This window comes from Mustela lutreola, chromosome 8 (assembly GCF_030435805.1).
Source record: "Mustela lutreola isolate mMusLut2 chromosome 8, mMusLut2.pri, whole genome shotgun sequence".
NCBI classification, from domain to species: domain Eukaryota; kingdom Metazoa; phylum Chordata; class Mammalia; order Carnivora; family Mustelidae; genus Mustela; species Mustela lutreola.
Window position 1 is genome coordinate 59,939,265 of NC_081297.1, and position 25,374 is coordinate 59,964,638.

Sequence of the window (25,374 nt, forward strand, 5' to 3'; positions counted from 1 at the left end):
TTTGGACTCTGCTCAGCGGGGAGACTGCTTCCCCACCCCCTACCCCCTCCAACCCCACCTCTCCCTGCCTGCCTCTCTGCCTACTTGTGATCTCTGTCTGTCAAATAAATAAATAAAATCTTAAAAAAAGATACTATGTGATTCCATTTGTATATAATACTAGAAAATTAAATATAATGACAGAGCTGATCTGTGATTCTTAGAGGCTATGGATGGAGAAAGGGGGTTGACTGTAAAGGTGCATAAAAATCTTTTTTGGAAAATGGAAACTTTCTATATTATGATTTTTTTTAAGTAAGCTCTGTGCCCAACATGAGACTTGAACTCAGACCACAAATTCTTTTATCCTGAATATATAAGAATGCCTATAACTCAAAAAATAAAAGATAAACACATCACTATGAAAATGAGCAAAAAAAATTCATTTATTTGATCACTAATGGCCACTGAGTTCATGGAAACATACTAATCTGATTTATTAGTATGGAAATTAAAGTTAAACTCACTATGTAATACCACTTTCCACTGAGTAGACTGGTTAATAGCAAGAAGACAGATAAGTGCTGGCAAAGATGAAGAGCTATGATAATTTTCTACTTTTCTGGGGGCTATATAAAACATTTTGTCAACTTCTGGTCTGGTTAAAATGCATAAATAATGGGGTGCCTGGGTGGCTCAGTCTGTTAAGCATCTGGGTCATGATCTCAGGGTCCTGGGGTTGAGACCCATATTGATGAGACCCATATTGAGATCCCTGCTCAGGGGAGAGTCAACTTCTCCCTCTGCTTCTCCCTACCCTCTTGCTTGTGCACTCTCTCTTCATTAAATAAATAATTTTTTTAAAAAAATCTAAAAAAAAATGCATAGATATATCAAAGATACCAATAATGACATTATTAAAATAGAAATATTCTTATATTGATAAAAATAAAATTTAGAACTAAATAAAACTATTCTCAAATTGCAATTAAATAATAAAATAGCTTCTATATAGAACGTATTACAGAAACAAATTGCCAAGTTTACCATCATCGTAGGGGATCATCACATATCTTACTAAATATTAAAAAATAAAGCAGACGCTTTTGATCTTGATGAAATCCCAATAGTTCATTTTTGCCCTTGCTTCCCTTGCCTTTGGCGTTGTTCCTAGGAAGATGTTGCTGCGGCTGACGTCGAAGAGGTTGCTGCCTGTGTTCTCCTCAAGGATTTTGATGGATTCCTTTCGCACATTGAGGTCCTTCATCCATTTTGAGTCTATTTTCGTGTGTGGTGTAAGGAAATGGTCCAATTTCATTTTTCTGCATGTGGCTGTCCAATTTTCCCAGCACCATTTATTGAAGAGGCTGTCTTTTTTCCATTGGACATTCTTTCCTGCTTTGTCGAAGATTAGTTGACCATAGAGTTGAGAGTCTATTTCTGGGCTCTCTATTCAAAAAAAAAATAAATAAAATAAAAAAATAAAGCAGACAAGAAATAAGAAAAAAATGTAAAGAAGTAAAGAAGTACAAGTAACAAGATTAATACAATAGATATACAAGAACATATGTAAATAACAGACCTATAATGTGTGTATTGCTAAAACAAAAAAATAGTTTCTTCTTCAGTACATCAGGAACAATTACAAAAAAAATTAGGCAATCAAGTTAGATTTATCACAATTAGAAATGCATATCATGCAGATACTATTCTCTGAAAATAAAAAGTCAAAAACTAGAAAAGCTCATTAACAATTCCCTATTTGCTTCTGTTTTACACGTTTATTGGATTATCTTGACACAAAATCATTACAGCAGGGTGATATGTCTCTCTCCCCTTTACCCATAAATGTCAAAGCACATCAGTTCTTATATAACACATCATACAATTTTGAGGTTCTAGAATTACTGTACAGGATTCTGTAGTAGAGTACATGCTAAAGAGATAAATGTTCTTCAAAAAGAAATTACATTGGGGCACCTGGGTGGCTCAGTGGGTTAGAGCCTCTGCCTTCAGCTCAGGTCATAATCTCAGGGTCCTGGGATCGAGCCTTGTGTCAGGCTCTCTGCTCAGAAGGGAGCCTGCCTTCCTTCCTCTCTCTGCCTGCCTCTCTGCTTACTTGTGATCTCTGTCTGTCAAATGAATAAATAAAATATTTTAAGAAAAAAAAAAAGAAGTTGCATCATTGAGGACCATCATCCCTAAGGAAGTACATCTTCTTGGGGTGGTCCAGAATCCTTTTGTCCAGCCCATGGGTGAGGGCCATGCCAGGGCTGGGCCTTTCTGGAAGCTCTGGGCACAACATGGGACAAACCCTGGGGAGCATTCAGCAACAGAAGGGACCTGGAATCCCAAACAGTCCCACCACTCACCAAACAACACCAACCAAGACACATTTCACTGAATAGGAAAACAAATGTAAACCAACAAGGTTCAGATCCTGCTCCATCAGGGATCCTGACTGGATCTCTGTGGCAGTCCTCCACCCAGCAGATGAACACACATGGGTGGGACACAGAGAACAAAACAGCCAGCAGCCTTCATGACCCTTCAGCCAGCAGTGTCCTGATCCATGGCTGTGAGGGTGAAGAGGAGTATAGCTGCTTTGAATAGGTATCCCCACAAAGGGTATCTGGGGGACCTGAGGGTCTAGAGGCAGGACACACCACTCTGTGCTGTCCACTGAGTGCCCTCAGCCTGGATAGTGCTTATACTTGCTGCTGAGACAGCTGGCCTAGCTATCAGAGGCTCTGCTGATTGGGGGCTGCAATAGGGCTTTTTGCCAAAGACATTGGACAGAGTCAAAGTAAAAATGACAAGATAAACCAATGCAACATATCACTTTGCCCCCTGAAAAGCAGCAACAGTGGACCCAGGATGAATGCCCTCTCCTGGCAAGGTTGTAGGCAAGGCTCTGCACTGGCCAGCCTTACTTTTATCTCCTCTAACAAGTTGTCCAGCAGTGTTAGGTGGCTGCATTCTCATGGGAAATTCCATGAGGACTTCTCCCCTTCTTCACCAGGGGGCAGGCATGGTGGCCCTGGATGGAGCAGCTGTACACGGAGCAGGAGTCTACTTTGCCCCCTATGAAAAAATGGTAATGGAAACAGATGTTTGCTAGAAGCGTCTGGAAGGACATACTATTGCCACTGACATGAGCTCATGCTCACCCAGGTCCCCAGACTCCAGCAACTTGACAAAGGTCTCACTGTAGCAGAGCATTGTGGCCAAGTGCCATAACGAAGGTACAGCCAAAGTACAGCTTGAAGTCCAGCTTCTCTAGGTCCACTCTTCATCATTCTTGGCTCAAGGGTCCTCTTGAGCTTCTGGGCCATGACAACAATTCCTGATATTGTAAAATTTATAATCTGTTGCCAAGTAAACCACTGGTCAAAAACAATTTAACATGTTTAGATCTCCACAATAGGGAAAAAAGTGTGAATCAAATATTTTTTAATTAAAATCATAATTGTAAAAAATACTTTTCCTTACTAGAATACAGCATTGGGGAATGACCTTTTATCTTTAGCCATAAGGTATAGTCCAATACTATTTAATTCTCTATTCTTTATAATTGTTCCATTATTATGTAAAACAGTAATAGTATGGGAAGCAGGGAATTTAAGGAAACTCTTTTTTTTTACTATTTTTAATCTTATCTGTAACTTTTAAAAAATTGTATTGATTTATTTGACACAGAGAGAGATCACAAGTAGGCAGAGAGGCAGGGAGAGAGAGAGGGGGAAGCAGGCTTCCAGCTGAGCAGAGAGCCTGATGCGGGGCTCAATCCCAGGACCCTGAGATCATGACCTGAGCCAAAAGCAGAGGCTTAACCCACTGAGCCACAAAGGCACCCTTATCTGTAACTTTCTGGCAGAGAATTTATTTATTTACTTATTGAAAAGATGTTATTTGAGAGAGAGAAAGAGAGCAAGCATAGAGGAGGGCAGAAGGAAAGGGAGACAGAATCTTTTTTGTTGTTGTTATTAAGATTTTACTTATTTTATTTGCCATAGAGAGTGAGATACCACAAGCAGAGGGAGAGGGAGAAACAGGCTCTTGACTGAGCAGGAAGTCCAATGCAGAGCTCAAACCCAGGAAACTAGGATCATGTCCTGAGTCGTAGGCAGATGCTTAATGGACTGAGCCATCCAGGTGCCCAGAGGGAAAGGGTATCTCAAGGAGAATCTCTGAACCCTGAGCTTGACACAGGGCTCCATGTCCTAGTCCTGATATCAGGACCTGAGTTGAAACCAAGAGTTGGAGGCTTAACTGACTATGCCATCTGGGTGCCCCCTCTGGCAGAGATTTTAAAATAACTTTGACTAGTATGTCAATGGCTATAATGGAAATAATAGAAAACATGGAAGATCAAAAATTTAATTTTAGGGGAAAGATGGGAACTATAAGAAAAAAATGGAAATGCTAGAAATCAATGCAGTAACCTAGAAGAAGAAGGTCTTGATATTCTCATTAGTATACTTCACACATATCCCCAAAATTATTAGAATTAATGAACATGAAGATAAATCAATATAAATTATTTAAACTGAAGCACAAAGAGATAAGATATTTTTAAAGGAAAGAGCAGAACATCTAGTAACTGTGGGACAATATCAAACAGTGTAACACATGTGTAATTGAAATCTTAGATAATTTACAGATAAGTTTGATGATAAGTTTGCTGGTAAGTTTGATAAATAAGGCATCTAGGTAGCTAAAAATTTTCCAAAATAAGGGACGGACACAAAACCAGAGATCAATGAAATTCAGAGAACACCAAACAGGGTAAATACCAAAAATACTGCACATAGACATATCATATTCAAACTACTTAAATCCAAAGACAAAGAGAACATCACAAAGGAAGCCAGAAAAGTGAAGGGAGGGCATCTGTAAAAGAAATGAGTATAAGAAGAATAGGAAAAAGAAAAGTTCTCCTAAGAAACCATGCAAACAAGGAAACAACAGAGTAACATCTTTAAACTCCTATTAAAAAAAAGAAAGAAAGAAACTACAGATGTAGAATTCTATATCAAATGAAAATATCTTTCAGATATGAAAAGGAGAAAGACTAAGATAAAAATAAAGATTTCCACTGAATAAAATGTGTACTGAAATATTTCATATGGAATTAATATAATACAGGTCAGAAGCTTCAATCTACAGAAATTAAAAGCTTCAAAGTGGAATAAATAAGAGTAAAATAAAATCTTATTTTCTTATTTTAAATTCCTCTGAAAGATAACTATTTAAATCAGAAATCAACAAACTATACAGTTCTTGGATCAAATCTGACCAGCCACAAGTTTTTATATGCCTGTGAATTAAAAACATTTTTTTTCACTTTTAAATGCATAAAAAAAAAAATAAATAAATAAATGATTGGATAAAATCAAAAGAAGAATATTTAATGACACAAGAAAATTATATGTGTTTCAAATTTCAGCATCAATAAAGTTTTTGGCAAATTTAGCCACCATGCTCATTTATTCATGTTTATCTACGGTTGTTCTCTGCTATAATGACAGAGTTCAGAAGTTGCAAAAGAGACCTGCTACATTGTACATTCCCTCCCTTCTTGGATACTTTTGTTTGTTTGTGTCTTTATCTTTCAACATTTATTTGGCACATTGCTTATTGAAGGCTCTTGATAAAGATAAAATGTCTAATGTGCACATTTTCATTCTTTACATAACATGATTTTTTATTGCTTTGAGAATTTACTGTAATCTTTATAGATCATTTACTAGTAAATTCTCAATTTTGGTATATTTGCATCTCTTCTTTGGGAATTATTAATTGCTGAATTTGGGGTAGCAGTTTGATAGCCAGTATTCTGGTATACAAGTGCAGGAAGAATCCTGAAGCGTTTCACATGTGTTTATAATATAGTGTTAATCTCTTGACCCTTTGGTATGAAGCCCACTCATGCTCTATGCTGTCTCCAAATCTGAAAATCCTTTGTTTTATACTTCCTGGGAAATAAATCTCAAAACCATGGTGTGGGAGAAGCAATGACCCAGCATCACTATGTGAGGGGATGAAGGAAATCAGCGTTTCATCCCAAAATATGTCTCCTTGACATAAAAATATTCTGAGTTAAAGGCAATTAAGAAATAACAAATTCACTGCTTGACTTATTTCACTAAGCATAATACGCTCTAGTTCCATCCCTGTTGTCCCAAATGGCAAGATTTCATTTCTTTTGATGGCTGCATAGTATTCCATTGTGTATATATACCACATCTTCTTGATCCATTCATCTGTTGATGGACATCTAGGTTCTTTCCATAGTTTGGCTATTGTGGACATTGCTGCTATAAACATTCGGGTGCACGTGCCCCTTTGGATCACTACGTTTGTATCTTTAGGGTAAATACCCAATAGTGCAATTGCTGGGTCATAGGGCAGTTCTATTTTCAACATTTTGAGGAACCTCCATGATGTTTTCCAGAGACATTTCTGCAAAGAAGACATCCAGATGGCCAACAGACACATGAAAAAGTGCTCCATATCACTCGGCATCAGGGAAATACAAATCAAAACCACAATGAGATATCACCTCACACCAGTCAGAATGACTAAAATCAACAAGTCAGGAAAAGACACATGCTGGCGAGGATGCGGAGAAAGGGGAACCCTCCTACACTGTTGGTGGGAATGCAAGCTGGTGCAGCTACTCTGGAAAACAGCATGGAGGCTCCTCAAAATGTTGAAAATAGAACTGCCCTATGACCCAGCAATTGCACTATTATAAAAATATATGTTTATAAAAATAAAAAAATTAAATTAAAAAAAAAGTTGAGCTAAAAAAATAAAAAGAAATAACAAATTCAGAAAAAGCTCTCCCTTTTTGCCTAAAGATATAAATTCTTCTTTTACTGGAGACAGACTGTTAATAGACCAGAGATGGCACCTAAGAAATCTGCAAATAAAAATTAGTCCATTAGTGTTTTCTGACATATATTTACCTTCCTTCCATTTACCACTGTGAAAACCTAAAACTGCTTTCTTTTGTCCTGTCATTTCTCTGTAAATTTACTGTCATTCATTGAGTATGCTATATATGCTGGAATTCTAACTCACCATTTTAATTTACTTTTATTTAAGTGTTCTCCCATGTGATATGCACTGCACACATTAGTAAACTGTTTTTTTCTCTTATTAATCTGTCTTCATTTGAGATCCCGATGAGGACTAGGGATGAGTAGAAGTAAAGCTTTGACTCCCCTACAGAAAAAGCCAGGCTGAAATTGCTCATTTGCAAGCATGATTCTTGAAAGTTATTAGTTCATTAATCAGAAAATAAATGTGGCTTAAATAAACTGTACATTTATTTCCCTTTCAAAAAACTGTTATCTTGAGATAACACAGGAATTGTGTAGTAGTCGTATATTCATCAGGGACACTTGGTCTAATTTGTTACTCTGTACCTTTCAATGGGGAGGGGGATACAATTTTGTAGTTAATGACAAATAAATATCACTCTGATGTTTTCCAGCTCCTTCTTACAAAGAAATGAAATTCACTTCTCCTTATTTTGAATCTAGGGTGGCCTTGTGAATTATATCAACATATATATAATGTGGCATTGATGTTGTGGGAGTTTTTAATCTTTATGAGAATTTGCAAATTGCCCTCTTGCTTTGTTTGTGAACTCTGTGCCCATCATCATTTTAAAGAGACAGGATGAATATTCTAGATAACGAGACATGTGACCTAGAGCCCTCAGAGACAGTCAGCCACCTATCAGCAAACAGGCAGATACTTAGTGAAGACCATAAAACACCATTTATTTCACTATAAAACATTGAATGATGAGCTTCTTAATGTTTATTGTTTTAAACCACTAAGTTTTGATACACACCACTGCTTGAACAGCAGCCAAAGAGAGAAAATTTTAATTAAAAAAACTTATAGCCCTTATGAATTAAGGAGGAAGAAAAAAGATGTACAAATTCCCTCTAAGGATACCTAAATTTCCAAATGACACTGCAGCTTATATCCTTCTGGTGAGATCGTAACCATACAAACCTTATGAGAAAACTAGTGGATGTTATTCAGCCTGTTCACAATGAAATAATTCAGCCTATTTCAGACTAAAAGTGAAAAAACATAATAATACTTACTGATAAGGATAAATTCAACTTCCATTTCTGATGCAAGCTAAGAAAATTATAAAGGAAGCTCCACAACCTCACCAAAAGCATCACAATAATTAGCATCATACCTAATAGTGAAAGAATTTTCTGCTAACACCAGGAATAAGACAAGAATATCTTGCTTCACCACCTCTGTTTACCATTGAATTTGGGTTCAAGAAAGTGTGATACATAAGAAAAAGCTATTAAAGTCACCCAAAATAAAAAGGAAGAAGGGTAAGACTGCATTTATTAGCAGATGACTTGATTATCTGTGCATTAAATTCAGTAGAATCTACAGAAAAGCTACCAAAATTAATAAACGTCCTACCAACCTTACTCTCCTGAAATAAACCTTACTGGTCATGATGCAGTATCCTTTTTTATATATTATGAATTCAATTTTTCTAAAATTTTATCAAGAATTTATGCATATATATTCATGAGAGATGGATAGGCTAGCAAAGTCATGTTGGTCTCAAAATGAATTGGGGCTTATAATTTCTACTTTATTTTCTAGAGGAGTTTGAGTAGAATTATATTCTACAAAAACGTAAATTTTTATAGAATAATAATATTAAATATTTGGTCATAAATCTGACTAATGTATAAGCCCAGTTCACTAAAAACTAGAAAACATTGTCAAGAGAAATTACAGAAGACCTAAATAAGTGGATAGATGTTCCACTATCTATAGATCTATAGATCTATAGATGTTCCACTGATTCATTGGAAGAATCAGTTATATTAAGAGATTCGTTATACTTAAACTGATCTCTGAATTCAATTCAATATAAATCAAAATCAGAGTAAGCTTTTTGTAGCTATTGGTAAGTTTATTCTAAAGTTTTACATAGAAATGCAATGGAACTAGGATTGCTAAAACAACTTGAAAAAGAACAAGTTGGAGGCCTAAATAATTATAATACTAGTGTTGCAATTATAATACATCATAAACCAAAACCGTATGGAATTAACATCAAGATATCCAAATAGACCAAAGTAAGAGAGTCCAAAAATAGATATATGCCTATATGATTATTTGATTTTTCAGCAAGGACACAAAAGCAATTCAGTTGGAAAAAGACATCATCTTTTCAACAAAGTGCTGGAACAATTGCATATCCATATGCAAAAAAAAAGAGAAATTTATTATACCTCTCCCCACAAACAAAAATTAACCCAAAACACATCATTGAAATAGATGCAAAACCTAAAATATAAAATTTCTGGGAAACCTGGGAGAAAATGTTTGTGAGTTATAAAACTTAAAAACAAACAAACAAACCAAACTTGGGACGCCTGGGTGGCTCAGTGGGTTAAAGCCTCTGCCTTCGGCTTGGGTCATGATCTCAGGGTCCTGGGATTGAGCCCCACATCGGGCTTTCTGCTCAGCAGGGAGCCTGCTTCCTCTTCTCTCTCTCTCTCTCTGCCTGCCTCTCTGCCTACTTGTTATCGCTGTCAAATAAATAAATAAAATCTTTAAAAAAAAAAAAGTGGGAAGAAAGAGAACTGAATAAACACTGCAAGTAGAGAGGGTTGCAAAGGTGAAAGAAAAAAAAAAACTGCAAACGAAAAAGAAGAAACAAAAATATTAATAATGTACCAGATAGGATTCTGGGTAAAATAATTAAGCACACACAGAATAATACTATGTTACAGTTTTAATATATTTGAACTTCAAGTGTACAAAGAAATTAATGGTAATCCTTGTTTCATGCTACACTATCAACTTCAGACCACATGTAGACATAAATCATTTCCCTGTCCTCTCATACCTTCATCCTCCCATCCCAAGGTAATATTCTGACTCCTTTGTTAATCATTCAGTTGCTAATATTTAACATAATTTGAGTAAATACATATGTTTTTTAATTGTTTTAATTTCAGTCGCCTTTATTAAAAAGTATCACATAAAGAATTCCATATAATTTATGTATGCACATCCCTCAAGGAAGTAAAGCTTAACTCCCTATTCCTTAAGAGGAAGTTACACTTAGTGATTTGCTTCCAAAGAGAACTGTGCGAAAAGGAAGAAAAAGTAACTACAGAGGAAAAACTTGATAAGCACTACCTTAGCCAGGTGATAAAGGTTAACATTGCCAGGGGTTAAGTAATGTTAGTATGCACCTTATGTATCCTTGATGTGATGTGTTGAGAAGGACACTTTACCTGTATGGACATCCTTCCAAAAACTCACAACCGCAGTCCAGCCATAACAAAAATTTCAGACAACCCCAACTGAGAGGCGTTCTACAAAATAACTGGTCAGTACTCTTCAAAACTATCAGGATTATCAAAAACAAGGAAGGCCTGAAAAACTGTCACAGTTTAGAGGAGGCTAAAGATGCATGAGAATAAAGTGTAATATGGTATTCTAAGAGAGTTTCTGGAAAAGAAAAATAATGTTAAGAAAAACACTAATGAAATCTGAATAACGTACGGATTTTAGTTTTTTAAAAAAGCAAATTCTGTACATAATGTTTTGGGACTGACTTTTCATCCTTAATATATTATTGCTCAGATTCACTCTCATTGTGGGTATATCTATAATTTCTTTGTTTTGTAATATTCTGTATGCAAAAACATTAGTTTTCATTGATCAAAATTCCTGTCAAGGAGCATTTTATTTCTGGAATTTTCATCTTGTTAGCTACACTGTCATCAGTATTCTTACATATATCTTCTCCCCTACATGTGTAAGATCTTCTCTTGGGTATCTGTTTGGAAAAAGAGTTTGTTTTAAGATACATAAATAATGCACTGTAGGAGATAACAACAAACTTCCCAAATTATCTTTACTTATTCACACAATCAAAAGTAATGTAAATATAGCCTGTAGACCATTTACAGATTCAATCTTATTTTTTCACTGTCACCCCCAAGAGCCTATTCTGCACATTTTTATAATCACAACCATGAAATGTTAATACTAATACTACAAACATACTGTATAACTGTTTGTATACTGTGTGTATATTTACAGAAACAGAATTTTTATTCCATGTGTAAATATAAAGGATATGATACAAAAAAAAAAATTGTACCTTAAAAAAATAAGAAACAATGTTTGGTCTTTACAGGAAATATTCTCCTGTTAAGAATTCATGCTGTGGGGCACCTGGGTGGCTCAGTGGGTTAAAGCCTCTGCTTTCGGCTCAGGTCATGATCCTGGGGTCCTGGGATGGAGCCTTGCTTAGGGCTCTCTGCTTGGTGGGGAGCCCGCTTCCCTTCCTCTCTGCCTACTTGTGATCTTGTCTGTCAAATAAATAAATAAAATTTAAAAAAAAAAGAAAGAAAGAAAGAAAGAAAGAAAGAAAGAAAGAAAGCAAGCAAGCATGCTGTGGACCATGAGATCTCTAGCATTGGCATGGTAGGACTTTTTCATTTCTTTCCAATTAAGTAGGTATAAAATTGAATTTTATTGTAATCTTGATTTCCATTTTTCTAACCCTATTGATATAGAACATCCATAAATTTTCAATATCATTTGTTCTTCTGTGAAGTGTGTGCTAATATTGTATGCATTTAATATTGATTAATTGCAGGGGTGTCTGTGTGACAGTGAGTTAAAGCCTCTGCCTTCAGCTCAGGTCATAATCCCAGGGTCCTGGATCTAGCCCCGCATTGGGCTCTCTGATCAGCAGGGAACCTGCTTCCTCATCTCTCCCTGCCTGCCTCTCTGTCTGCTTATAATCTTTGTCTATCAAATAAATAAATAAAATCTTTTAAAAAAATATTGGTTCTTTGGGTGTTGAGTTTGCTAAGTTCTTTATAGATTCTGGACACTAGTCCTTTGTCTGATATGTCGTTTGCAAATATCAAGAAATGGGCAGAGGATATGAACAGACATTTCTGCAAAGAGGACATCCAGATGGCCAACAGACACATGAAAAAGTGCTCCATATCACTCGGCATCAGGGAAATACAAATCAAAACCACAATGAGATATCACTTCACACCAGTCAGAATGGCTAAAATCAACAAGTCAGGAAATGACAGATGCTGGTAAGGATGCGGAGAAAGGGGAACCCTCCTACACTGTTGGTGGGAATGCAAGCTGGTGCAACCACTCTGTAAAACAGCATGGAGGTTCCTCAAAATGTTGAAAATAGAACTGCCCTATGACCCAGCAATTGCACTACTGGGCATTTACCCTAAAGATACAAACGTAGTGATCCAAAGGGGCACGTGCACCCAAATGTTTATAGCAGCAATGTCCACAATAGCCAAACTATGGAAAGAACCTAGATGTCCATCAACAGATGAATGGATCAAGAAGATGTGGTATATATACACAATGGAATACTATGCAGCCATCAAAAGAAATGAAATTTTGCCATTTGCAACAACATGGATGGAAGTAGAGCATATCATGCTTAGTGAAATAAGTCAAGCAGAGAAAGACAGCTATCATATGATCTCCCTGATATGAGGAAGTGGTGATGCAACATGGGGGCTTAAGTGGGTAGGAGAAGAATCAATGAAACAAGATGGGATTGGGAGAGAGACAAACCATAAGTGACTCTTAATCTTACAAAACAAACTGAGGGTTGCTGGGGGTAGGGGGTTTGGGAGAAAGGGGTGGGATTATGGACATTGGGGAGGGTATGTGCTTTGGTGAGTGCTGTGAAGTGTGTAAACCTGGTGATTCACAGACCTGTACCCCTGGGGATAAAAATATATGTTTATAAAAAATTAAAAATTAAAAAAAAAGAGGTAAAGAATAAATGAATGAATGTACAAAAAAAAATATTGGTTAATTGCACCATCTTACAGATGTGTAGAGCTCAGTATATAATCTTATTTGTTGTGAGGGCTGTGAACATATTCTTTAACATTGCATTTTATGACTTTACTTTTTATAAAGTGCCCTTTGATGGGCAAAACTACTCTTACATGTACTTATCTTTTTTTACATGATTGAAGTCTTTTGTAATCTTGAAATTTTTTTCTCTATTATTTTTTTTCTATGGATTAGAAACAACTCATAATTCCAAGGCAGAATAAATAGACCTAGGCTACATTTACTCTCTGGAATTTTTTTCCCCTTTACTTATATTTATCTGTTCTTACACGATTGAAACCCTTGTATTAATTTTTTTTTTCTCAATTTCATTTTTATTTTCCTGTGGATGAGAAACAATTCACACTCCCAAGACACAATTGATCAACCTACATTTATTCCCTGGAAATTTCTTTTTCCCTTGAATTTTTTTTTCTTTGCATTGAAACTTCCAAAAAAGTTTATTAGATTGGCTGATATGTTTATATTAAAATTATGAAGAAAACCTGTTTTCTTACACAACAATATGTTCATGCATTGTTTTTGTGATTCTATTTAGTTGTCTGTATTCTCTTGCGTTTCACTGAGTTTCTTTAACATAATTATTTTGAATTTTCAGGCAAATTGTAGATCCCCTTTTCTTTGGGGTCAGTTACAAGATCTTCCATTTGTTGATGTCATCATGTTTGTCTGATTCTTCATGATCTATGTGGCTTTGCATTGGTATCCACTTGTTTGAAGGAGCAAACTTCTCCTCCAGGATTTATGGACTGGTTTTGGCAGGTGAAGTCCTTCTTTTGGTTCCCTGAGCTGATGGAATTATTTCCGGAATTGCAGTAGTGCTGGATTGGAGCCAATTTGAGACTATCACTGGGTCTGTAGTGGGGTCTGTATTTGGCATGCTTATTACCAGGGGCTCCGGTGGGCATTTTTTGTCTGGCCTCTGGGTAGATGGGACTGCCTCCAGTACTTTGTTCAGGAGGGTGGTACTAAGATGAGGATCTGCTTCAAGGTCCATAGTCAGATCCTCAGTCACAATCTACCACCAGATATACAAGTAATATCTCCTGCTGCATCCCCAGACCTGTGGGACTGCTGGCCGCTGTGGCTGTAGGGGCCTGGAGTCAAATATATGGCTCTTTTGGATCTTTGGGTGTGCAGACAGAAGAGTTTCCTGCTTAATCCCTGTGTCAGCAGGACACCTTAAGAACTGCTGCTGGGACAGGCTGGAACCCCGTTACAGGACTGCTCAGAATCTACAGTCTGACTCAGTTTGATGGGCTTATCTCCAGGAGCTCCCAGACTCTGGCTGAGAGGGGCTAGAGCTTGTTTGCCACCTATTTCAGCGTCCACAGACAAGATGGAAGTTTGTATGCTTGTTATCCAACCCAGGGATGGACATGATTGCTTTTAAGTGCCTTGCCATATGGTACTGGCCACAGGATCAAATCAAAGGGGCTGTATTTGAGTCTTCAGGGGTTTAGAGCTGTTTCCAGGACTGTAACTTGCACCATATTGACAAGTTAAGCTGCTTGATGGTGGGCCAGTGATCTCAAAACAGCTCTCTACAGTCTTGAACTGCACAGTCTACGGTATGGATCCCATACCTCCCACAAAGGCAGTTTTGTCGGATGGATGACAAATTATTTTTCAGGAATATGAGACGTGGATGGCTTATTCCATCATCTTGCTGACATCACTCTTCTCTTCTTCTTTGTAATTTTTTTTATTAATTTTTAATTTTTTATAAACATATATTTTTATCCCCAGGGGTACAGGTCTGTGAATCACCAGGTTTACACACTTCACAGCACTCACCAAAGCACATACCCTCCCCAATGTCCATAATACCACCCCCTTCTCCCAAACCCCCTCCCCCCAGCAACCCTCAGTTTGTTTTGTGAGATTAAGAGTCACTTATGGTTTGTCTCTCTCCCAATCCCATCATGTTTCATTGATTCTTCTCCTACCCACTTAATCCCCCATGTTGCATCACCACTTCCTCATATCAAGGAGATCATATGATAGTTGTCTTTCTCTGCTTGACTTATTTCACTAAGCATGATACGCTCTACTTCCATCCATGTTGTCGCAAATGGCAAGATTTCATTTCTTTTGATGGCTGCATAGTATTCCATTGTGTATATATACCACATCTTCTTGATCCATTCATCTGTTGATGGACATCTAGGTTCTTTCCATAGTTTGGCTATTGTGGACATTGCTGCTATAAACATTTGGGTGCACGTGCCCCTTTGGATCACTACGTTTGTATCTTTAGGGTAAATACCCAATAGTGCAATTGCTGGGTCATAGGGCAGTTCTATTTTCAACATTTTGAGGAACCTCCATGCTGTTTTCCAGAGTGGCTGCACCAGCTTGCATTCCCACCAACAGTGTAGGAGGGTTCCCCATTCTCCGCATCCTTGCCAGCATCTGTCATTTCCTGACTTGTTGATTTTAGCCATTCTGACTGGTGTGAGGTGATATCTCATTGTGGTTTTGATTTGTATTTCCCTGATGCCGAGTGATATGGAGCACTTTTTCATGTGTCTGTTGGCCATCTGGATGTCCTCTTTGCAGAAATGTCTGTTCATGTTTCTACTGCATAATCCAAGGAATTTTATAATTTTCCACATTGAGGTCTTATACATCTTTTGCTGAATTATATTAAGTCCTTGATAATCTCGGGTACAGATATAAATGGTGTAGCCTTTTATTAAATATGTTAGTTGTTCACAGGAAGAGGGAGAAGCAGACTTGCCAATGAGCCAAAGCCCAATGCAGGGCTCAATCCCAGGATCTGAAAATCATAACCTGAGCCAAAGGCTTAACCATTTGAGCCACCCAGGCACCCCATGAAATTGATTTTTTATATTAATCCAGACATTTATATAAATACTTCCTTCATATTTTCTTTATAAATAATCATGTAAATGAACATATTTGAAACATACATACATTCTTTTTAAATAATCATGTAAATGAATAAAAGTCATGTAAATGAACTGTTCATTTACTTAAGTTATAAGTAACTTAAGTTATAGATTATAACATATAAGTTCATATACTTAATCCCTTATACTTGAAATTTCTATTTATCATCACATTGCTCTTACTAGATATAATAAGATGCTGAACTGCATCTTTTTGGGTATAATAGACATTTGTCTATTTCTTAATTTTTCTATTCTTAATTTTAAAGAAAATATATCTAACATCTTCCCCTTTAAAATGTTTGTTCATTCAGTTTATATAAATGTAATTTGACAGATTAATGAAGTTTAGTTGTTTTTCTTTAAAAAGAAAGAGATTTTATTTATTTATTTATTTGAGAGAGAGAGCATGAACAGGGAAGAGGCAGAGGAAGAGGGAGAAGCAGACCCTCCACTAAGCAGGGAGCCTGACACAGGGCTTGATCCCAGAACCCTGAGATTATGACCTGAGCTGAGGGCAGATACTTAACCGACCAAGCCATCAAGGTGCCCAGAAGTTTTGTTATTTTTCTGATTTCACTGTTTTTAAAATCCTAAAATAGAGTAAAAAGTAAACTTTTTACTCTTCAAATACTCTTTCATCTATGAGATATTGTTTTCTACATTTAAACAACAATACAAAGTTATCATCTAAATAAGTCAAGTACATCAGAATAAGAAACATCATCTAAAGAATCCTTAACATTAAAAGTAAACAGAAAAATTATTTATATAATGATGAAAACAAAAATAAATTACTTGGAAAATTATGTAAAAGTTTTAAATATGTCATTAAAAAAACAGAAAATAAAGTAACCAATAATTCCACATGTGAATTCAGAAACGTATATATGCAGATATCATATTAATGAACCTATTAATTAATGAACATATTAATTAAATGTATTAAATTTATGAGTTGTAATTTTGGAATATATCTTAACATTCAGAAACTCAAAATTCTCATAGTATGAAGTCAAAACTATGGCAAATTTAATTAAGGAATATAAACTGGAGACACCTGGGTGGCTCTGTCAGTTAAGTGTCTGCTTTCAGTTCAGGTCACAGTCCCAGGGTCCTGGGATGGAACCCCATATCAGTCTCCCTTCCCTGCTCGGTGGGGAGTCTACTTCTCCCTCTCTTTCTGTCCTTCCTTCCACTTGTGCTCTCTCTCTCTCATGTTCTGTCTCTCAAATAAATAAATAAAACCTTTTTAAAAAAGAACATAAAAAGATGAAGTTCTAAGGATTAATAATACAAAGTATGGAAAACCACAGACATCAAAAGAATTAAATTATATTAAGATGTGATTTTATGTTCCTCCATACCAATATTTTTTCAAATCTAAAGAAAAATAAGGATTTTCAATCAATATATGGGTTGTGAAAATGATCCCAGAACATAAGTAGACAGTATTGAAACCAATAAACATGAGTGATACTGGAAAGATTATCAAACATTTATTATAAGATCCCATGACAAAATAGTTTTATAGGAACCACATTTATTTATTTATTCATTCATTCATTTTTTACTTTTTGCTTCTTGATGGAATCATTAATTTTTGGATGATGGAAGGATATTATGAAGGATATTATTAGTGTAATACTTTGTACCACTCCTTTGTATAATTTAGACAAAACCAGCAATTTACATTACCATAGCACCTTGAATTCTCATTTGCAAAGATTGGACAGTGGCAAACTTGATTATGATTTGGAGAAAACAAAGAGCATAGTATGTGTCTCTCAGCTTTTTTCTTCTCCTGATACATAGATGGATAAGTAAATACACATATTCACATATATTTGTAGATATTATATCAATAAGTTGAATGTATTAATGTAGTATACTATATTTGTAAGTTGCAATTGTTCATACACCTAAGTAAATAAAACATGGAGAACAAGCCTATATAATAACTAGACATCACACCATGAAATAATTATGTAGGATTATGAAAATCTATATTGGTTTTTAGTCTTTCCTAAAGAATCTATTGATGTTATAAAAAATAAAACAAACCTTGATCTTCAAAGCTTTTGGATGGCTTTTGGTGAAACTATTCTATAAAAAATTCTTGAAAATATTGCTTTTAGTCTATCTGCAGTTTCATAGATGGCTGGGTGTCAATGAAAAGATAATTTTTTTAACAATACTCTTTTCACAGCATTTTTCACCTCTCTGTTCCTTAGACTATAAATCAGTGGATTTAACATAGGGATGATAAGAGTATAGAACACAGCTATAATCTTGCTTTTTTCTGGTGAGGACATGGCCCCAGGCTGGGCATACATAAAGAACACAGTACCATAGAATAAACTCACCACAGTGATGTGAGAGCTGCAAGTGGAGAAAGTCTTACTCCTGCCATGGGTGGAGGGGATCTTCAAGACAGTTGATAGAATATAAGCATAGGAAACCAGAATGACAGTTGTGGTGGTGATGATGATGAGGGCAGAGAGAATGAACAGCACAATCTCGTTCACAAAAGTGTCATCACAAGAGATCTTGATCAGGGCTGGGACATCACAGAAAAAGTGGTCCAGTTGGTTTGCTCCACAGAAACGCAAACTGAAGGTGAAACCTGTTTGTATCATGGAATTAACGCCTCCACATATATAGGAGCCAATCACCAAACGAGCACAAGCCTGTTGAGACATACGTACAGGATAGAGGAAGGGCGAGCAAATGGCTGAGAAGCGATCATATGCCATAATGGCCAGAAGAAAGCCTTCGGTCCCAACACAGAGAGCGAAGAAAAAGAACTGTGTTGCACAGCCATTGTAGGAAATTTTCTTGTCCTTTGACAAGAAAGTAGCCAGAGTTTTGGGAGCAATGACCGTGGAGTAACAGAGATCTAAATAGGACAAATTTCTGAGAAAGAAATACATAGGTGTATGAAGTTTGGAGTCTATTTTAATGACAATTATCATGCTAATATTTCCCACCACAATGATCATGTAGATGAGCAAGAAGAGTAAGAATAAGAGAATCTGTATGTCTGGAGCTGTTCTGAATCCCAGCAGAATGAACTCACTCACTTCTGAGTAATTCCTATTCAGCTCTTTCTTCATAGCTGAGACCTATCTGAGAAAATGAGTGGATGGTCATGAAGACTGTAGAATGCGATGCCTTGTTAACATTTGGTTCCTGAGGTTCTCAGTAGAAGAAAAAGCATTGAGAGGTGTGCTTGACTACAAATCTGACAAAACAGCCTTATTTCTTCTAATATATTTAGTATCCTCGTCATATGGGAAATGTGGATGGGCAAGGGATGTCTGGGACAAGTGATGACATCAGTCATTCTATGTCATTTGCTCCAAGCTATGGAATCACGTGTACTGGATCCAAATTTTACCTCTTTCAATCCAACAGAACCTAAAATAACTATCTGCATTTCCAATGCCTTGAAATCTTCTGTCAGATGGAAGATACTAATAATACCTACATTATAGGACTCCTATGAAGGTAACATGAGACTGAGTGTGAAAAGAAATATTTACAATTACTAGAACATCTTAAAAGCATAATAAATATTAGCCAACAAGCAGCTAAAAATTATTTTTAAATTATGAATGGCAAAGTGGGTGAAAACATAGTCATTTCCTTTCCCGCCACAAGATGCAGTTAATTTGGTTCTCAAAACATGGATATTAGGAAACATGGATTTGCTGTTTCATAAGGGAGAATGAGCATTTGTCTCAAAGAAAGTCATGTGACATGATGAATCAAACTCGTCCAGGAATACTCTGTTCAGCCTCTACTTCCTACATCATCTACTCTGAATCTCTAATCTCTGATTCTGGTATATCCACTCTTGTTGGCAGCCGAACCCCAACATGACTTTTTCCTTTTCCTGTTAAATGCTAATGTCTTAGTTATGGAAATTATTCTGTTTACATAGAGGTATTATGGTTGAAATGCAAGATTAACTTCCCTAACAAGAGTGGTTTTTTCTTTAACTATGTTGTTAATTAAACTGAAGATATTTATGCAAATAGAGCAAAAAAAATTAATATTGTTTGTTGTTTGCTTTCTCAAGTAACTATCCATCCTTATATCAAACATTAAAGAGACAAAGGTGCACATGGATAAAATATTAATAATTTTTAGATATCAGAAAAATTATATCCAAGTGAAATAAAGGAAATTTTATAATTCTGTGGTCCATTACTTTTTATAATTTCTGAACTGGCAAAAAAAAAAATTTTCTCTAAAGGAACTTATGGCCATATTTGAAGTCACATTTTTATTTAGAAATTTACATAAAATTCAAAGTACAGTAGAGTCAGAAGTGAAACTGATTTAGCTTCTGTTGCTATTTTTGTGTATGTGAAGTCAAAATGTTTTATTAGTTAAAAGTGTGACATGGGGAGTTAGAGAGGAGAAGGGAGTTGGGGGAAATTGGAAGGGGAGGTGAATCATGAGAGACTATGGATTCTGAAAAAAAATCTGAGGGGTTTGAAGTGGCAGGGGGGTGGGAGGTTAGGGTACCAGGTGGTGGGTATTATTGAGGGAACGGATTGCATGGAGCACTGGGTGTGGTGAAAAAATAATGAATACTGTTATGCTTAAAATAAATAAATTTAATTAAAAAAAAGGGCACTTGAAGTAATGAGCATTGGATGTTATATGCAACTGATGCATCACTAAATTCTACTTCTGAAACTAATAATACAATATGTTAATTAAGTTGAATTCAAATAATATTTTTTAAAAAATTATAATAAAAACAAAAATGCAAAACAAAAAGTGTGACATTTTAATTCATATAAACCGAGTTTTAATCCATGTCCTGCAACTCACTGGCTAACTAATCTTAGGCAAGTTGTTCAAATTCTACAGAGTCTCAGTTTTCTCATCAGCGAACTGTAGTTTAGAACATTTACCTCATAGGATTATTGCTATAAGGATTAAATTAAATGATGTATATAAATTAAATGAAATATGTAGCATCTGAGAAGAAAAAGGTACTCAAATAATAAATCTGTGAAAGATTGAACTTAAAAAAAGAAATGTTTGCTAAGTTAAGAAAATGATCCTCAGAAAAGTTGATTTCCAAAAACCATGTACCTTACTTGAGATCCAGCAGATTCCAAACAAGCATCATTGAAGAATTTTAATAACTGATCAATCCATTAATAGAAGCTTTGAGAAAACTGTAGTTAATTACAAAAGTGCTTCACATTACATGTTAGACTTAGTCTACTATCTGAGTATACTCAATCAGTGGTTTCTTTTTTTTTTTTTTATTTCTAAGTCTCATGTATCTCATTTTTACTTAACTGAACTAAAAGAGAACCTTAATTTGGGTCTTCAGTTATAACTTCAAGAAATATCTTACTCTTTATATTCTGCAAATACAAGACTGCAAATTCCTATGTTATCTGCCATAAGTTTGACTTAGCCACATTGTTATTAAAACCGAGAAGGGAGATTAGAAATATATGTATATATTATGTGTGACATTCTGGAAAAGTAAGAAGGCCCTGGAGGTCAATTAGGTCAGTGTTTGACAAACTTCCCTATACCTCAGAAGCAACTGGGGAGCTTTGTTTTGCTCTGCTCTTAAGACTGATTCTTAGATCACACCTTATTCTTAATTAATCTGAATATGGAAAATTATATATTAGTGAGATGAGTGTGGAGAAGCTTTCATCTATATTTTAAGATTTCCAACTGACTAAAGAAATCAGTTCCTATGTAGAAGTTTGAGAATTAATTAACTTGGCCTTCTTCTTGCTTCCTGGAAGAATAGTGATTGCCTCACCCAAATTCAATCAAAATCATCATTAATTATAAAGTTTCTTCTAAAAAACACTCATAACCCTTCCTGGAATTGTTTTACAAATACTAACTCCAGCAATTTTTATCTTTATCCAACACAAATGTGTAATAAATGAAATTCATTTCTTGCTTTTCTCTCTCTCTCTTTTTTTTTTTTTTTGTTTAAAATTTTATGTATTTATTTGACACAGAGGGAGGGAGAGCACAAGTAGGCAGAGAGTCAGGCAGAGAGAGAGGGGAAACAGGCTCCCTGTTGACCAGAGAGCCCAATGCGGGGCTCGATCCCAGGACCCAGAGTTCATGGCCTGAGCCAAAAGCAGAGGCTTAACCTACTGAGCCATCCAGGTGCCCCTATTTCTTGTTTATCTGATGCAATAGATGTTTCAAGTAGATCACTACAGGGTTTTGTTTGTTTGTTTTATAATTTTTAAATTTTTTAATAAACATATTATTAGCCCCAGGGGTACAGGTCTGTGAATCTCCAGGTTTACACACTTCACAGCACTCCCCATAGCACATACCTTCCCCAATGTCCATAACCCCACCACCTTACCCTTCTCCCCCCGGCAACCCTCAGTTTGTTTTGTGAGATTAAGAGTCTCTTATGGTTTGTCTCCCTCCCAATCCCATCTTGTTTCATTTATTCTTTTCTTACCCTCAAACCTCCCACATTGCATCTCCACTTTCTCATATCAGGGAGATCATACGATAGTTGTCTTTTTCTGATTGGTTTATTTCACTAAGCATAATACCCTCTAGTTCCATCTACATCTTCACAAATGGCAAAATTTCATTTCTTTTGGTGGCTGCCTAGTATTCCATTCTATATATATACACCACAGCTTCTTTATTCATTCATCTGTTGATGGACATCTAGGCTCTTTCCATAGTTTGGTTATTGTGGACATTGCTGCTATAAACATTCGGGTGCACGTGCCCCTTCGGATCACTATGTTTGTATCCTTAGCGTAAATACGCAGTACTACAATTGCTGGGTCGTAGGGTAATTTTATTTTCAACCTTTTGAGGAATCTCCATGCTGTTTTCCAGAGTGGTTGCACCAGCTTGCATTCCCACCAACAGCGTAGGAGGGTTCCCCTTTCCCGCATCCTCGCCAGCATCTGTCATTTCCTGACTTGTTAATTTTAGCCATTCTAACTGGTGTGAGGTGGTATCTCATTGTGGTTTTGATTTGTATTTCCCTGATGCTGAGTTATGTGAAGCACTTTTTCATGTAGATCACTACAGGTTTATATAAACCAGGTTCACACCCACTTCCAAGGCATTCCTTTACTCTCTTTACATTTCCACTCTATACATATTCTTTTATCTTGGGCTCTGAAAGACCTTTTAGAGAGTATAATTTTTATATAGTAAGAAGTCTTGGTCTGGAATATTTGAAGAAGCTTCTGAGAGTTCATGAAACCCCAATAATTTCAAATAAAATTTTGTGCATTTATATTGCAGGTTTTATGATTTATATCAAATCTAAAACCAACTATGAACCTAAAGTTATTAGTAATAAAAGTTACAAGTGATACACCTACAAGTGAAGAACAACTGGACACGAGGAGGAGTCAAGATGGCGGAGAAGTTGCCGGCTGAAACTACTTCAGCTAGCCGGAGATCAGCTAGATAGCTTATCTAAAGATTGCAAACACCTGAAAATCCATCGGCAGATCCAAGAGAAGAAGAACAGCAATTCTGGAAACAGAAAAACAACCACTTTCTGAAAGGTAGGAGCGGCGGAGACATGAATCCAAAGCGACGGGAAGATAGACACCTGGGAGGGGCCGGCTCCCGGCAAGCAGTGGAGCAAGGGCACACAAAATCAGGACTTTTAAAAGTCTGTTCCGCTAAGGGACATCGCTCCATAGGCTAAACTGGAACGAAGCCCACGCGGGGTCAGCGTGGCCTCAGGTCCCGCAGGATCACAGAAGGATCGGGGGTGTCTGAGTGTCGCAGAGCTTGCGAGTATTGGAACAACTGGAAAGCCGGCTACAGAGACAGAGCCGACAGTAAGCTCACAGCCCCGGGTTACCTTGAACCGGTCGCAGGCTCGGTGAGCTAGGAGCGCGGCTGGAGGTCAGGCAGACGGGAGTAACTGGCGCTGTTCTCTCAGGGCGCACTGAGGAGTGGGGCCCCGGGCTCTCGGCTCCTCCTGGCCAGAGACCAGGAGGCCGCCATTTGTATTCCCGTCCTCCAGAACTCTACAGAAAGCGCTCAGGGAACAAAAGCTCCTGAAAGCAAACCCGAGCGGATTACTCAACCCGGCCCCTGATAAGGGCGGTGAAATTCCGCCTGGGGCAAAGACACTTGAGAATCACTACAACAGGCCCCTCTCCCTGAAGATCAACAAGAAATCCAGCAAATACCAAGTTCAAGTACCAAGGAGTGCGGTTTCAATACCAAGGAGAGCAGCAGAATTCCAGAGGAGGAGAAAGCAAAGCACGGAACTCATGGCTTTTTCCCTGTCATTTTTTTTAGTCTTGCAGTTAATTTAATTTTTTTCTTTTTAATTTTTTGGTTTTTATTCTCGACTTCTGGTAAAAACTTTTTTTTAACTTTTACCTTTTTCTTTTTTAACGTTTTTTAACCAGTTTATATAATATATATATTTTTTATTTTTTATATTTTTCTTATTTGTTTTCTTTTTTTTTTCTTTTTTCTTTCTTCCTTTTTGAACCTCCTTTTATCCCCTTTCTCCCCCCTTAGATATGGGATCACTTCGAATTTGATTAAAGCATATTTTCCTGGGGTTGTTGCCACCCTTTTAGTATTTTTCTTGCTGCTTCATATACTCTTATCAGGACAAAATGACAAGACGGAAAAATTCAACACAAAAAAAAAAGAACAAGAGGCAGTACCGAAGGCTAGGGACCTAATCAATACAGACAATCGTAATATGTCAGATCTAGAGTTCAGAATGACAATTCTCAAGGTTCTAGCCGGGCTCGAAAAAGGCATGGAAGATATTAGAGAAACCCTCTCTAGAGATATAAAAGCCCTTTCTGGAGAAATAAAAGAACTAAAATCTAACCAAGTTGAATTCAAAAAAGCTATTAATAAGGTGCAATCAAAAATGGAGGCTCTCACTGCTAGGATAAATGAGGCAGAAGAAAGAATTAGTGATATAGAAGACCAAATGACAGAGAATAAAGAAGCTGAGCAAAAGAGAGAGAAACAGCTACTGGACCACGAGGGGAGAATTCGAGAGATAAATGACACCATAAGACGAAACAACATTAGAATAGTTGGGATTCCAGAAGAAGAAGAAAGAGAGAGGGGAGCAGAAGGTATACTGGAGAGAATTATTGGGGAGAATTTCCCCAATATGGCAAAGGGAACGAGCATCAAAATTCAGGAGGTTCAGAGAACACCCCTCAAAATCAATAAGAATAGGCCCACACCCCGTCACCTCAGTGTAAAATTTACAAGTCTCAGTGACAAAGAGAAAATCCTGAAAGCAGCCCGGGAAAAGAAGTCTGTAACATACAAAGGTAAAAATATTAGATTGCCAGCTGACTTATCCACAGAGACCAGGCAGACCAGAAAGAGCTGGCATGATATTTTCAGAGCACTAAACGAGAAAAACATGCAGCCAAGAATACTATATCCAGCTAGGCTATCATTGAAAATAGAGGAGAGATTAAAAGCTTCCAGGACAAACAAAAACTGAAAGAATTTGCAAACACCAAAC

The 25,374-nt window shown here is 36.6% G+C and overlaps 1 protein-coding gene across 1 annotated transcript; it reads right to left on the reverse strand.

Annotated features, from left to right (window-relative positions):
• Positions 1 to 18,013: 18,013 nt before the first annotated feature.
• Positions 18,014 to 18,961, reverse strand: LOC131837893 (olfactory receptor 9S13-like). The gene has a single exon (XM_059183552.1). The coding sequence runs from the start codon at positions 18,959 to 18,961 to the stop codon at positions 18,014 to 18,016; it is 948 nt and encodes a 315-aa protein (XP_059039535.1).
• Positions 18,962 to 25,374: the final 6,413 nt, after the last annotated feature.